At 36.1% G+C, this 16,142-nt stretch overlaps 1 protein-coding gene across 1 annotated transcript in view; it reads left to right on the forward strand.

Annotated features, from left to right (window-relative positions):
• Abcb7 (ATP binding cassette subfamily B member 7) overlaps window positions 1–15,865 on the forward strand; it is a 165,860-nt gene extending 149,995 nt beyond the window's left edge. Inside the window, exons 14-16 of the mRNA XM_075957046.1 lie at window positions 5,302–5,405; window positions 7,624–7,731; window positions 14,094–15,865. Coding sequence (XP_075813161.1) covers window positions 5,302–5,405; window positions 7,624–7,731; window positions 14,094–14,309 — 428 coding nt within the window. The 3' untranslated portion in view covers window positions 14,310–15,865. The remainder of the gene's footprint in view (window positions 1–5,301; window positions 5,406–7,623; window positions 7,732–14,093) is intronic.
• The last annotated feature ends 277 nt before the right edge of the window (window positions 15,866–16,142 follow it).

Here is a 16,142-nt window from a genome sequence, read left to right on the forward strand (position 1 = left end):
ATAGATCTTTCACTTCCTTGGTTAGATTTACCCCAAGATATTTTATGCTGTTTGTGGCTATCGTGAATGGAGAAGCTTCTCTGATTTCCCTCTCTGCTTCCATATCCTTTGTGTATAAGAGGGCGACTGATTTTTTGGAGTTGATCTTGTATCCTGCCACATTACTAAAGCTGTTTATCAGCTGTAAAAGTTCTTTGGTGGAGTTTTGGGGATCGCTTATGTACACTATCATATCATCTGCGAATAACGGAAGTTTAACTTCTTCCTTTCCAATTCGAATCCCCTTGATCCCATTATGCTGTCTTATTGCTATTGCTAGAACTTCCAGCACTATATTGAAGAGGTATGGCGAAAGTGGACAGCCTTGTCGTGTTCCTGAGTTAAGCGGGATGGCTTTGAGTTTCTCTCCGTTTAATTTGATGTTAGCTGTCGGCTTGCTGTATATAGCTTTTATTATATTTAGGTATGACCCTTGTATCCCTAATCTCTCCAAGACTTTTAACATAAATAGATGTTGAATTTTGTCGAATGCTTTTTCAGCATCTAATGAAATGATCATATGGTTTTTTTCTTTCAGTTTATTTATATGATGGATTACATTGATAGATTTTCGTATGTTGAACCAGCCCTGCATCTCAGGAATGAAGCCTACTTGATCATAATGGATAATTTTTCGGATGTGTTCTTGGATTCGGTTTGCCAGTATTTTGTTGAGGATTTTTGCGTCGATATTCATGAGTGAGATCGGCCTGTAATTCTCTTTCCTGGTTGAGTCTTTGTGTGGTTTTGGTATCAGAGTAACTGTAGCTTCATAAAAGGAATTTGGTAATGTCCCTTCTGTTTCTATATTGTGAAATACATTAAGGAGTATAGGTATTAGGTCTTCTTGGAAGTTCTGGTAGAATTCTGCATTGAAACCATCTGGTCCTGGGCTTTTTTTGGTAGGGAGGTTTTTGATAACCTCTTCTAATTCTTCGCGACTAACAGGTCTATTTAGATTGTTCACCTGGTCCTGATTTAACTTTGGTAAGTGATATTTATCTAAGAAAGTATCCATTTCCTTTACATTTTCCAGTTTTGTGGCGTATAGGCTTTTGTAGTAGGATCTAATGATTCTCTGAATTTCCTCTGTGTCTGTGGTTATGTCCCCCTTTTCATTTCTGATCTTATTAATTTGCAAATTCTCTCTCTGCCGTTTGATTAGTTTGGATAGGGGTTTGTCAATCTTGTTGATTTTCTCCAGGAACCAGCTTTTTGTTTCATTGATTCTTTGGCTTGTTCTCTGTGTTTCTATTTTATTGATTTCAGCCCTCAGTTTGATTATTTCCAGTCTCCTACTCCTCCTAGGTGAGTCTGCTTCTTTTTTTTCTAGAGCTTTCAGGTGGGCTGTTAAGTCTCCAATGTGAGCTTTCTCTGTTTTCTTTAAGTGGGCACTTAGTGCTATGAACTTTCCTCTTAGGACTGCTTTCATAGTGTCCCATAAGTTTGAGTATGTTGTTTCTTTATTTTCATTGAATTCCAGGAAGACTTTAATTTCTTTCTTTATTTCTTCCTTAATCCAGGTGTGGTTCAGTAGTTGGCTGTTCAGTTTCCATGACTTTGTGGGCTTTCCGGGGGTAGCCTTGTTGCTGAATTCTAACTTTAATCCATGGTGATCTGATAAGACACAGGTGGTTAGTAATACTTTTTTGTAACTGTGGATGTTTGCTTTGTTACCGACTATGTGGTCGATTTTCGAGAAGGTTCCATGAGCTGCAGAGAAGAAGGTGTATTCTTTCCTATTTGGGTGGAATGTTCTATAGATGTCTGTTAAGTCCATTTGTTTCATTACCTCCATTAGTTGTCTTATTTCTCTGTTAGGTTTCTGTCTGATTGACCTGTCCATTGGTGAGAGAGGAGTGTTGAAATCTCCTACTATTAGTGTGTGCGGTTTGATGGCTGCCTTGAATTTTAGCAATGTTTCTTTTATGTACGTGGGTGCTTTTATATTAGGGGCATAGATGTTCAGGATTGAGACTTCATCCTGATGAACTGTTCCTGTTATGAATATAAAATGCCCCTCTCCATCTCTTCTGATTGATTTAAGTTTGAAGTCAACTTTGTTAGAGATTAGTATGGCCACACCTGCTTGTTTCTTAGGTCCATTTGCTTGATAGGCCTTTTCCCAACCCTTTACTCTGAGTAGGTGCCTGTCTTTGTGGTTGAGGTGTGTTTCTTGTAAACAGCAGAATGTTGGATCCTGTTTTCTTATCCAATCTCTTAGCCTGTGCCTTTTTATAGGTGAGTTGAGACCATTGACATTAAGTGATATTAATGACCAGTGGTTGTTAACTCCGGTCATTATTTTTTAGTCGTAGAGTTTGTGTGTATCCCTTCTTTGGTTTGTGTTGATGAAGGGTCTCTAGATGTCTGAGTTATTGTGGTCATTATTGGATTCCTTGGTTAGTGATTTTCCTTCTATTACTTTCTGTAAGGCTGGATTTGTGGCTGCATATTGTTTGAATTTGTTTTTATCCTGGAAAATTTTATTTTCTCCATTTATAGTGAACGAAAGCTTGGCTGGGTATAGTAATCTGGGCTTGCATCCATGGTCTCTCAGTTTCTGCAGTACATCTATCCAGGACCTTCTGGCTTTCATGGTTTCCATGGAAAAGTCAGGTGTAAGTCTGATAGGTTTACCTTTGTAAGTAATTTGGCCTTTTTCCTTTGCCGCTCTTAATATTTTTTCCTTATTCTAAATGCTTTGTGTTTTGATAATTATATGGCGAGGGGATGTTTTTTTTTGATCCAGCCTATTCGGTGTTCTGTATGCTTCTTGCACCTTCATAGGTATATCTTTCTTTAGGTTGGGAAAGTTTTCTTCTATAATTTTATTAAATATATTTTCTGGACCATTGAGCTGCACTTCTTCTCCTTCTTCTACTCCTATTATTCTTAGGTTTGGTCTTTTTATTGTGTCCCATATTTCCTGAATGTTTTGTGATGAGAGTTTGTTGGACTTGCTGTTTTCTTTGATCATAGTGTTTATTTTCTCTATGGTATCTTCAGAATCTGAGAGTCTTTCTTCTATCTCTTGTATTCTGCTGGTTATGCTTGTTTCTGTAGTCTCTATTCATTTACCTAGATTTTCCATGTCCAGCCGGCCCTCTGTTTGTGTTTTCTTCTTTGCCTCTATTTCAGTTTTCAAGTCTTGAACTGTTTCCATTATCTGTTTGATTGTTTTTCCTTGGTTTTCTAGGGTATCATTCACTGATTTATTCAATTCTTCAAACTTTCTGTTATATTTCTCATCCATTTCTATAAGGGCGTTTTTTACATGCTGTTTAAGGGCGTCAATCACTTTCATGAAGTCAAACTTTTCTCCTTCTTGATTAAGGTGTTCATGTCCTTCCGTTGTGAGGTCGCTGGATTCTGGTGGCTTCATGTTGCTTTTCAATTTGTTGGGCGAATTCTTGCCTTGACGTCTGCCCATCTCTTCTTCCAAATACTCCCTTATGGGTCTTCTTTTACCAGATCAGGTCTCCTTGCCTACCCAATGCGGCCTCCCCAATGTTGGCTCTCCTGGCACCAAGGGATCAGGTCTCCGTGCCCAACCCTGGCTCGTCCCAACGCTGGTTCTCCCCAATGCTGGTTCTCCTCAACGCTGGTTCTCCTGGGGCCGAGAGATCAGGCCTCCGTGCTGGTTGGGCAGCTCGCAAACAAAGCGCCTACTCTCCTTGGTGCAGGCAGGCCATAGAAACAAAGGCAGTGGAGCCCGCCCGGGCGCCCCGAGGACTGGGATCCAGCTCCCAATGCCACGCGCCAAAAGAGGGCGGGGGGGGGGGGGCAAGTGGGGAGGGCTCTGGATGGAAGCTGGGTGGGCCAGGAAGAAAGAGGCAGTAACCAGGGAATAGAGGTCCTGCAGAGAGCCCAAGAAAGACAGGAGGCCAAGGGACCCCCGAGATCCCCGTCCCTGGCTGGCGCCGCAGGCCAGAAACACACCCCAATGCTGGTTCTCCTGGGGCCGAGAGATCAGGCCTCCGTGCTGGTTGGGCAGCTCGCAAACAAAGCGCCTACTCTCCTTGGTGCAGGCAGGCCATAGAAACAAAGGCAGTGGATCCCGCCCTGGCGCCGGGAGGACTGGGACCCAGCTCCCAATGCCTCGCGCCAAAAGAGGGCGGGGGGCCCAAGTGGGGAGGGCTCTGGACGGAAGCTGGGTGGGCCAGGAAGAAAGAGGCAGTAACCAGGGAATAGAGGTCCTGCAGAGAGCCCAAGAAAGACAGGAGGCCAAGGGACCCCCGAGATCCCCGTCCCTGGCTGGCGCCGCGGGCCAGAAACTCACCCCAATGCTGGTTCTCCTGGGGCCGAGAGATCAGGCCTCCGTGCTGGTTGGGCAGCTCGCAAACAAAGCGCCTACCCTCCTTGGTGCAGTCAGGCCACAGAAACAAAGGCAGTGGAGCCCGCCCGGGCGCCGGGAGGACTGGGACCCAGCTCCCAATGCCTCGCGCCAAAAGAGGGCGGGGGGGCCCAAGTGGGGAGGGCTCTGGACAGAAGCCCAAGGCTGGTTCTCCTGGGGCCGAGAGATCAGGCCTCCGTGCTGGTTGGGCAGCTCGCAAAACCGAAATTTTTTATTTAAGTTAAGAATATTTTAAGCAAAGATTTTCTAGTTAAGTTTGTTTGTGGTTATTGTTTGGTCATAGCTTAGTAATATATGTTTATCATTTCAGTGTACCTTATAAAAGTTTATATAACTTGCCCTTGTAGTTAAGAGAAGGTAAAATGTATTTGGTATATACTCTTACTTTGAAAAATGCTATTAAATAACAGCTTATCTCAAAACATACTTAAATATTAGCAGATTGGGACTTTTTATGTTAAGTCATAAATTAGGTATTCATGGTTTCATGTCTTTAAGTTTTCTAGTTTCAGATATTGGGTTTGTCCTTTGATTTGTTGATTCATTGCTAATGAATTTTTTATCTAAGGGTTTTGCATATTGAAATATCCATAATAGAAAGTAACATATATGATAAACATGCTTTTGGTAAGAACAATTGAAAAAATCAAAGTTGTTACTTATCATTTTTATTCATTTCACTGACATGAATCAGAGATTCATTAAGATTGAATTTGTATTCCAGGGAATATAGTTTGTCAAAGGATACCATATGTAGACTTAGACTGAACAATTCAGTTAAGTGGCAAGTGATAAAGAATTTAGGTAAATGTTACAGGTATAATTTGATGGTTATAATCAACAGGAATACTAGAAACAGAATATTCCTGTATTGTGTTTCCTTAAATGAAAATATTCTTTTTCAGGAGGAGAAAAACAGAGAGTAGCAATTGCAAGAGCCATTTTGAAGGACCCCCCAGTTATTCTCTATGATGAAGCTACTTCATCATTAGACTCAATAACTGAAGAGGTAAATGACAATGAAAATAACAAAATAAACTTTTTTCCTTGGAATCTTCAGTGCAATGTCCGCATTACTTAGAACAGTGGTTCTCAACTTTCCTAATGTGACCCTTAATACCCTCATGTTGTGGTGACCCCCAACCATAAAATTATTTCTGTTGCTACTTCATAATTTTGCAACTTTTATGAATTGTAATATATGTGTACCTGTTACACAAGAAGTCTGATATGTGACCCTGTGAAGGGAACTTTTGACCCCCAAAGGGGCTGCAACTTACAGGTTGAGAACCACTGACTTAGTGTTTTGAATGTATTTCAGTGGGAGATATTATAAAGTAAAATAGCCAACCCCGTCTTTTTATATGGCAAGTGTTAGTAAATTCTACAAAAGCCAGGTTGCATTGAACCAGATAATACATTGTTACAAATGTGCTTCCTTTTGGAAGTGTATGATACGCTATGCTATTACTATATCACTCCTGTATCTTGCAAAGCTGTACATATTACCTGACATGCTAGTGAGGGAAGAAAGTTTTAGTAACTGTCTTATTGTTTAGCACTCCTTAATAGAAGTCATGTAAGTGACTCTGACACAGTCTAACCAGAATGCCTTTCACTTACTATTGAAGTGCAAGTCAGGCCATCCAACCCTTAGAATAGTACCATTTGTTTCAGTTCACAAAAGTGTTATGTAACAGCAAAACTTTTGTGACAATGATGCCATGATACTACCCCAACTAGTACACTGTGTCTCATAACATCTTCACATTACATACAAAAGTTTCAGCAACAATGGTAATTTCCTGTAGGTTAGTCTTGAACTAAAGCTAGGCAAATGTTGCAGTTTGCTACTTTTCACTGAGTATGTGGTAGGAACCTAATGTTAACTTAGAGGTCTTCTTTCAGCTTTACAGGCAATGTGATGTAATATTTACATGTGGAATTAAATTTGAGGGAACATTATTATTTTATTAGCAACATATTTAAAACAGTTCAAAGTAGATTCATTTGAGAATTACATTTTGAATGAATATTGAACAGGACTAGATCCCATTCACAAGAGAATAGCAACCTATTTATGAGAACTTCATGCCTAAATATATGTTGTACAAGTTATAAGCTAACAGGATAAAATTTATAACAGCAGTTTTTGAGTCACATAATATAATTATGTTAGAGAATATATCCCATTCAGCATTTACAAAGAATTCCTCAGAAGAAGAAGTTTTGATAAATTTCAGTGAGTCCTTTTAATAGGTAAAGGGAAGTCAGAATTTGAGCTTTTATAGGTAAGAAAGGAGAGAGACTCTCTACAAACATAAGGTTGATCATTAGTCTGTCCTAGTAAAAACATAAGGTCTCCTTTTCAGAAAACTGTATGTTCCCTGTAATTTATGCTTTTAAAACATGAAATGTTTAGAAATACCTGTGGGAAGCCAGTAAGCATATCCCTATTACCCACACTGTTTCTCTAGCCAACGACTTCTATAGATAATTGAATTACACATGTAACTGTCTTACACTTTATAGGCAGTAAACAAAATCTGTTTTCTAGAATGTATTAAGAACTCAAAATGTGAAAAGGCACACCTTTAATTCTATCAGTGTAAGGCCATTTGGATCTACATAGTAAGTCTTGTAGCAGCCAAAGCTACATACTGAGACCCTATCTCAAAACAACAAACAAACAAAAACAAAAAAAAAAAAACCAAAAAAAAAAAAACAACAAACAAGAACTCAAAATGCTTTTGGAAAAAAAAAAAAAGACTGCCTCAAGTAAAAAGTTTTTGGATGTGTTTTGCCTTTGAACTAAGGAAAAACAAATGTTCCTGCAGGCTTTCAGACTCCTTTCTTTGAGGGTTTTTTTTTTTTGTATTTTATCTGCATCCTGTTACTTGCATATTTCCTCATTTTAGTTTTCTTCTTATTGATAAGATTATAGATGACCATGTTCCTCATACCACCAGAGTTTGTCTTTTTAAAATCATATTGTCCCATGTTTTAGTGACATGTTGCCTAAGTGATATTTTTTATTTTAGTATTCTAATGATTACTTTCCAATTTTCTTTGTTTTTTGTCCTTTTGTTTCTTTTAGTATTAGAGGTGAAATATTTAGTGTTGATATGGATTCCTAAGTTCCTTTAGTAAAGATAGCATTGGTTTACTTTCCATTAACCTAATGAAAGCTCTGGTTTGGTTTCCTCCTACTCTTGTCAAACTTGTAGGCTATTCTTAGTGCCATGAGGGATGTGGTGAAGCACAGAACTTCGATTTTCATTGCACACAGATTGTCAACAGTGGTTGATGCAGATGAAATCATTGTCCTGAGCCAGGTAAGAAATGAACTTTAAAAGATAGTATTCATTAGAGAATTCATTATCAGCCTTAATTAGAGAAGTTTTTCTCTGCAATGATAGGCAGTGAATGAAAGGACTTATGGCTGCTGAAGATGCAGAAAATAACTGACAGTTGAGTGTTCAGCCCTAAACAGCACATTTATGCCACTACCTCTAATGCTTAGGGAACATGGAGGAATGGGTCAGGGGTGTTGGATTGGGGGATAAAGAACCAGAAGAAAAGGAGAAAGACTGTGAGGTGCTATTTTGTGGCCATGACACAGCAATTGTAATCATCATCTTTCAGCAACTGCAGCTTCCTGCACTGGGTGTGCACAAGACTGAGCCAGTCAGCAGTCAAGTCATGAATACAGGAGGGTGTCACAGGGCATATCCTTCCCCCAAGAAACTATTAACTGCTTATGGATTCTAGGGGAGGGTTGTGATTGTCTTCACTTGTGTACCCAAGGTGAAGCCACCAGACTCTAGTGGATACTTCTAAGCCAATGGTCATATAGGCTGTCCTGGTAAAAATCAGTGGATTACAAAACAAAAAGACATGAATGTAGGAAACACATTTATAGGGAAGAGGAGATTTAACAGAGGTAAAATGAAGACAAGAAAGGGCAGTGGTGAAAGTAATCAGTAAATTTTATATATCTATATGAACTTATCAAAGAATAAATTTAATAGAAACTATAAAAGGAAAAATGGTAGTATTTGAAGAATCTTAGAAATAGTTATAGGTACCCAAAGTTTAATTATTGTGTCCAATGAAATATTGCAGAATTTGTGTTCTTTTGATGAAATTAAATCCTAATAGTATTCTGGTTTTTGTCACTTTTGTAGGAAATAATGCATTAAATTTCCAAGAAGGATAAACTATATTAACTCACTCTTTATTAAAGTACTAAAAGCAAATGTTTGATCAGGAAAGTATTAAATCTTCAAGATAGAAGCATATTTTCAATGATTGCCTATATAAAATAATTTTGCTTCATTCAGTTTTGCCCTGAATACATCTTTGCACAGTGTCTTTGTATTTTCATTGTTTTATATATATATATATATATATATATATGTATATATATATGTGTGTGTGTGTGTATATCATTAATATCTTAAAATTTACAGTAAAATAAAAATGATCATTTTTTTAAAGTGACCATTTAATTTTGTTTTCATTGTAGGTAAAGTAAAAATATACTATTTTATCACTTTTGAGGGAATTACTATACAAGCTTACTATCTAAATGTTCTCAGCAATCGTTGTGATTGGCAGATCTGAACATTTTTAATAATTGTCCTTTACTCCTGTCTGTAAGGATCTTTTTCCCTCACCTCTTAGCATTTGATTATTTCTAACACTGTTCAGTTTTTCATATCACATACAGAGCTTTTGCTGTCATTATCGTTCTCTTCTAATCAATACTTCTATTTTTTATTGTTTTGGAAGCCAGTGTACTGAGAGTTAAGAGATGGGAAGCAATTGTGTGCTTTCTAAAGTTCGAGTTATCAAGAGGGACTTTTTTGTGATACTACAGATTGAACTCAGAGCCTTATACATGCTATCAAGTGTTCTACTGTTGAACTGTATTCCCAGCCCACAAAGGTTTTTTTTTTCATTCCACTAACAATTAGACAGTATTCATTATTGTGATATTTATACCCTTTATTCTATAAGGGATTTATATGTTTGTGACTTTAAATGTGTTAGTTTGTTCCTAAATGTTGACATTCTTTAGAAAATAAGTTGTTTTTCCCAATATGGTTAAACCAAAATATCTTAAATGGTAACTTAAACCTTACTATATCTTTGATATTTAAGAATCTAAAATAAAATCTGAAATTTTGTACCTTTTAAACTAAGCTTAACAAATTATATGCAGTCATGCTCTCAGAGCTTTTATTCAATAATAGAAAATATTAAGATTTCTTAGTAAATACCGTATTTACATATGTCTGTGCAGAAATGTCACAACATTGCCCCATGGGTTTTGAATTACAATTAACGTATTAATGGCCATAGCATATGTAGCTATATAAACTTTCTTGGTATTTTTGTTTGTTAGCCCTCTAATTGGTTAATTTTATGACCTCATTTTCAACTGGGGGTTTGTCTGCCACCTCAGGCATTGTCAAAATTTGTTTATATTTCTGTTAAGATGTCATGCCTATGAGACATCTGATTGATCATGGAAGATTAGACACAGCAATTAATGTTTGAGGCTGCAATAAGATGGCCAGGTATCCAAATGTTCATCCTATCACAAAGTGTGCCAATTGAGAAGGCCATTCCCATGCACACAGCCTCCAGTTAGCTTTTTAATGTTCTATTCTTTGGTGTTAGGAGAGAATAAAGTGTTAGAAGAGAATAAATGAAGATATCTAAAGCAAACAGAATGAAAAAGGGTTCAATAAAATACATAGACAATACAAAGAACTGTAATAAATATTTTAAAATTTAATATTTCTAGAAGTCATGATAAATTGAACATTTCTAAAATAATGATAGGTGCTATTCAGAAAAGGAAAGGAAGCATATGGCATGGTTTCTGAGATATATGATTGAATGAAAAAAAGTGGCGTACAAACAACATGTATGCCGTCTTTTGCAAGAAGGATGGGGGTGGAGAATATATGTATATGTGCTTAAATTCTGAAGAGAAATTCAAGAAGGATAAAATAGAAACTAAAACAGTTGGCTATCTGCAGAATGGAGATGAAAATGGTTTGCAAGACATAAGCAAATAAGATCTTCCTGAATATGTATGTTTATATTAATTTTGCTTTTGATCTATTTTATGTGTTGAAAAAGTTTATACATACATATAAATATATATGTATATGTGTGTATGTTTGTTTGTATGTATGTATGTATGCACAGTCCCAAACATATTGACATGTTATGAAAGCAGAAGGAACATTACTATTTTTAATGGGCTGGAAAGGATTAGTTGGAGGGAAAAATGTGGAAGAGATTAATATATATGTATTAACACGTCACAGCGAAGCACTTTATCTTGTATACTAACTAAAACAAAAATAAATCAAGGATACAAAAACAAAAATTGAATACTAACAGGAAGCAAAACTGTCATTGATAACCACACAAAAAAGAATAGAATCTATCCATGTAATTTTCAATGTAATATTCTAATTATATACGCTTATTAAATGTCCTAATTTTCTTCTCTGTTGCTGTGATAAAAACACTGACCAAAACCAACTTGGGGGAAGGACGAATCTACTTGGCTTACAAGTTACAGTCTTTCATTGAGGAAAGCCAAGGCAGGAGCTGATGCAGAGGCCATGAGGGATGCTGCTTGCTGGCTTGTTCCCCTTCCCTTGCTCAGCCTGCTTTCTTACACACCCAAAGATTACCTGCTCAGCGATGGCATCACCGCAGTACTGGGACTTTCCACATTAATCAATCAAGTACATGCCCTCCAGACTTGCCTACAAGCCAATCTTATGGAAGCACTCTCTCAATTGAGGTTCCTTCTTCCCAGATGTGCCAAGTTTGTATCAAGTTGACAAAAAAAACTAATTAGGATATTAAATATAAATGTATAATTATATTTATTACATCATATCACCAGGTTATAGTTCTTTTAATCTACCTACTTAACAACTTCCCCATGTATTATATAATACACAAGTGTATTATAAGGATAAATAGTCCAAAGGGAAGAGTTGGTAATTCTATGGAAGTACCCATTTTGAAATTATTCTGTATGTAAGTAAGACTGAGCAGCATATACTGAGTAAATACACTGCTCTTAGAACAGAGATCTTACTTGGGAGAAGAAAGTTGCAAGTAAAAAAAATCATCAGAGGATAGGAAGACTCTCACAAGGTTTATGTTTTAACAGAATTACCCATATAAATTCCTTATGCAGAAAGTATTCTAATTCTGTCTACTGCAAAAACCTGGGAGCAATGAAATTCTGAAAGTAATGAGCATTCCCAGCACACAGATTTTGGACACTAAATTACTATTTCTCACTAAAAGGACCCAAACCTTCTTCGATAAAAGCTGATCTGGGGTAGGGGAACTAATGAACACATGTCACAAGGACACAGGAACCACTTTGACCTCCCACTGGCCAAATGTGGGATAATTAGAGCAGTCAAATGAATAATGGTGCTAATGAGTTGTAACATACTGAATAAAAAACTAATTTTTGCATCCATGATAATACTTTTAAAACAAGAAGTGCCAAGAGGAAAAGAAAAGCCCTTCTTTAAGAATACCACCAGCCAGCCTATAGAAGGAATGATAAATTTAGAAAATCAGATTTTGTCACCACCATTGTAATAATTGTGTTTAGAAAACAAGCACCACTGGCTGATAAGACTATTGAGGAACAGATTTTTCAATCGTTTTGAAAGTAAAACCCATAGGTTACTTATTATGAGCATAAAACTTGATGGTTAAATACAGACATTTTCTAGATACCTTTAACCACAAGATCAAGTTTCATATCAGTAATGGAGCAAACCAACCTCCTTACCTTCTGATATGATGCTGCATTGAAGACATATTACTCTTTTTAATATTTTATTTTTATTTTTAATTATGTGTATATGTGTAGGTCTGTGGGATAGAGAGGTTGTGCTCATGAGTTTGGTGCCAGGAGAGTCCATTAGAAGGTCTTGAATCCCCTGAAGCAGCAGTTACAGGCCATTATGAGCTGGGTACTGGGAACCCAGCTCAAGTTCTCTCAGAGATGAAGAAGGACTCCTAATAGCTGAGCCATCTCTGACCCCACATGACTTAATAATCAGGAAAAACTAGATTAATCCAAACTGAAGGGCAGTCTTTATATTAAAAAAAACCTCTAAGCAAGTTAGACCTGGACATTTAAAAAATGTCAGTGTCATAAAGAGAGAGTAGGACACTGCTAGAAATGCAGTGTGTAGATGCAGGCAGTATTCTCGTTACTGCTCAGACCACAGCTCCTTTGCATTGTACTCAATAAACTATTCTTGAAAAGGGAAAACTATTTAAATTCAGTATTTTGCTTTTCTTCAGCTCCTAGGTGGAAAAAAAAGGGTATTGTTGTAATATTTACTAAAGGTTGAAAATGAAGCATATGTTAAGATAAGAGTATCATGGCATTGCTAAATTTCTTGGGTGTGATATAATTATGTCAGGCATGTAAAATTGTCCCTTACTTTTAAAGATATGTACTAATGAGATATTTAGAAGTATAATATCAGTATGTACAGCTCATTCTCAGATTGTTTGACAAGATAGAATATGATTTTATGTACAGGTAAAAATATGTCCTTATTGCATATAATATATGAGAGAGAATACATAGAAAGTGAGACAAAGCAAGTATGGAATGAAACTAAGCAAATGAGGCAGTTACTAAGTCTAGGAAGAAAAAACTGTAAGAAAAATATGTATATAATCTCAGTGTCTACATGATTCATCATGAAACATGTAATCATAAAGTAAACAACATAAAATACGTGCATAGACATAACAAAATAAACAGAGCAAGAATTTGTGATACAGGAGGTGTTATTAGAAGAGTGAAAAATTCAGCAGAGGAATTATGGGATGATTGGAGTATTGACTCTTCAACTTCCTTAATAAGTTCATAAATAATGCCATAAATCTAGAAGCAATATAGCCATAGATGTGTACAAATCCAGTACTTGAGCGTTGGCACAGACTGACTTCACTAATGTTACAGAAAGTGTCTATTTGGAACAATTCTGTCTATAAGAATGCCCATGAAAGTGACAAATTCTTTTTGTCTCTCATCATGTTTAACAGTAGCCATCAGATAGGAAATAATTCTGGATCAGAGCCTGGAGTCCATGCCAAATCAATGAATGTTGTGTTTAATAGGCACTGTTAACAAAAAGAGCTACTGGAAGAAGTAAGCTTAATTTTCATGAAGTCTTCTTTATTTCATGAAATTTTATTTCAGAATTCACATGGATTTAACAATATTGTTTTTAAATCCTTTAAATCTCTGTATAAATAACAGTGCTTTTGATTTGAACATTTGCTGATTACAGAAAATATCACCTTTTTAGAATTTTAATCTTCTCTTTATGCCTTTCAGAATGAAAAATAAAACAGTAAATCTTTATTTCTTTATGTACTATGATGTTTGTAGGATTGGGAATCTCGTAGTTTTTGTTAACTGAGTCTGGGTAGTACAGCAGTGGAGAAGCATTCCTACCTCAGTTCTTTCCAGTGGAGCTATGAATGAGGAATTAGAAGAGGTGTTTTTAATGAATACAGGTCCTTCAAAAATCTTTCATTATAAGTTACTATATAGTTTTAGGTATTATGCTGGTTAACTGACATGTACCTTGTGTTTACTTTTTAGGGGAAGGTAGCTGAACGTGGTACCCACCATGGTCTGCTTGCTAACTCTAGCAGTATCTACTCAGAGATGTGGCATACACAGAGCAGTCGTGTACAGAATAATGATAACCCCGGATGGGGAGCAAAGAAAGAAAGGCTCTCCAAAGAAGAGGAAAGGAAGAAGCTCCAAGAAGAAATTGTTAACAGTGTGAAAGGCTGTGGCAATTGTTCCTGCTAAGGAACACAAGACTATTTTTGTCTTTCTTTTTGTTGTCTTGTTTGGTTTTAGAGTATACATTTGCACTGAAGCAAAACTTGTTCATAAATTTTCAAATTTTACATTCTCATTCCTTTAATCTTATTAAATAATATATATTTGAAGGAGGGTTTGATTTTTATGTCTTTCACCACCTTTTGAATGTGACATCTATAATTATCCCCCCAGTTATTTTTCTTGTTCCTGCCCCAGTTGTGTTCAGTGCATAATTCTTGTTACCATTTGATTTGACCCTATAGTCATGTTTGAAGCATATTCATTTGCTATTGATAACCAGATGAAGTAGAGTGATTTCCAAATTTATGCAGTATTTAAACCTCCTTTGTGCTGACAAGTTTTAGAGAGAGTGGCTTTTTTCTCTTAAACAGGAATAAAAAAGAGAAGAGTGTAGGTTTTCTCTTCCTCCCTCCCTCCAATTATAGTTCTTTGTCAGTCTGAAAATTAGTTTGCAAATACATTTAATGTTGGATCTTACCAAAATGAACTGTACTTATACTTTGGGCATTTTCCTTTTTGACACCTATAGTAAGAGTTATTGTTATGTCCTTTTTGGAGAAAAACTCACATTGGTATAGAATATTATCTTTAATCGCCACTGCAACTCTTTAGTGATTGGGATTTTATTTTGACCCCCCACCCAAGTTTTTGTTTTGGACCAAAATTTATTAATTTTTATTTCAAGTCTCAGAAACCTTGATGTCATTTGAAAGTTATTATACTGGCAATGATCCCCAAAGTTTAAGGAGTTAATGGTCTTTCCTATTTCTATCTTAAATGCACTGCTTTTGCTATCTGAAGTTATACAATGAAATAAGTAAATAGGATGTTGTACATCCACACATGTGAATGTCTATGTACATGCTAATATATGTATATAAGTTAGTGTCCCCTTAAAATTATTAAAAACATTTGATAAATAGGAAAGAATTCCATCTATAGGTATATTCTTTAGGTGACCAGATCTCTTAATCTGTATTGACACTTCACAATTGCAGTTTATTGTAACATTTTTTCTTACTTATTTATAATTTAATGAATTTTTGTTAAGTCTAATGTAAAAGAGAGACTAAGTGATATAGAAAAAACATTTTACCTGTTGGAAATAATTATTAAAATGATAATACACATTCACTTAAAAAGATGTTCTCTTAATTCAGACATAGTAAAGTACACCTGGAGTCTCAGCATCAGGAGGTTGAGTCCAGGAATTTGAGGCTAACCTGGGCAATATAGTAAGACCCTTTCTCTTAAAACTGAAAAAGGAAACAAAAAGTTCTTCTCTTGTTTCAGTAGGAATTTAATTTGTTTGATAATACCCATTCATTTTGAAACATGTGTATCTCATGAATGGCCACATAATCATTTATAATGTGGCTTTGTTTCTCAGGAAAGGTCCTAAACTGCTTGTTACATTATGGTTTTAATGTGTTTTAAATGATAGTTTAGTGTGGGAGAGATTAATATTTTTTGATTTGTGTTATTGTAATTGGTGAATAAATACCTTCTGTTATATAATACTTTGCTGATCTGAAGCCATTATTTCAGTTAATCTTTGATGCCAAAGTAATTTTTGCAGGATCTTGCTTTTTAAATTGAAAATAACACTGCTATGTTTTGTGGTTTGTTTTGTTGATATATCTTGCTCTCAAGATGTAGTTATCAGTGCTATTCTCGAGGGGGAAGAGTACATCCTTTGAATAAATCAGTTACATTACTGCAGATGTGATTAAATTTAGATAAAAATTTTGCTTCACTATTAATTCCTTCATTTGCAGCAATGCTGATGGAGATGAT

Source organism: Microtus pennsylvanicus, chromosome X, assembly GCF_037038515.1.
Source record: "Microtus pennsylvanicus isolate mMicPen1 chromosome X, mMicPen1.hap1, whole genome shotgun sequence".
Classification (NCBI taxonomy): domain Eukaryota; kingdom Metazoa; phylum Chordata; class Mammalia; order Rodentia; family Cricetidae; genus Microtus; species Microtus pennsylvanicus.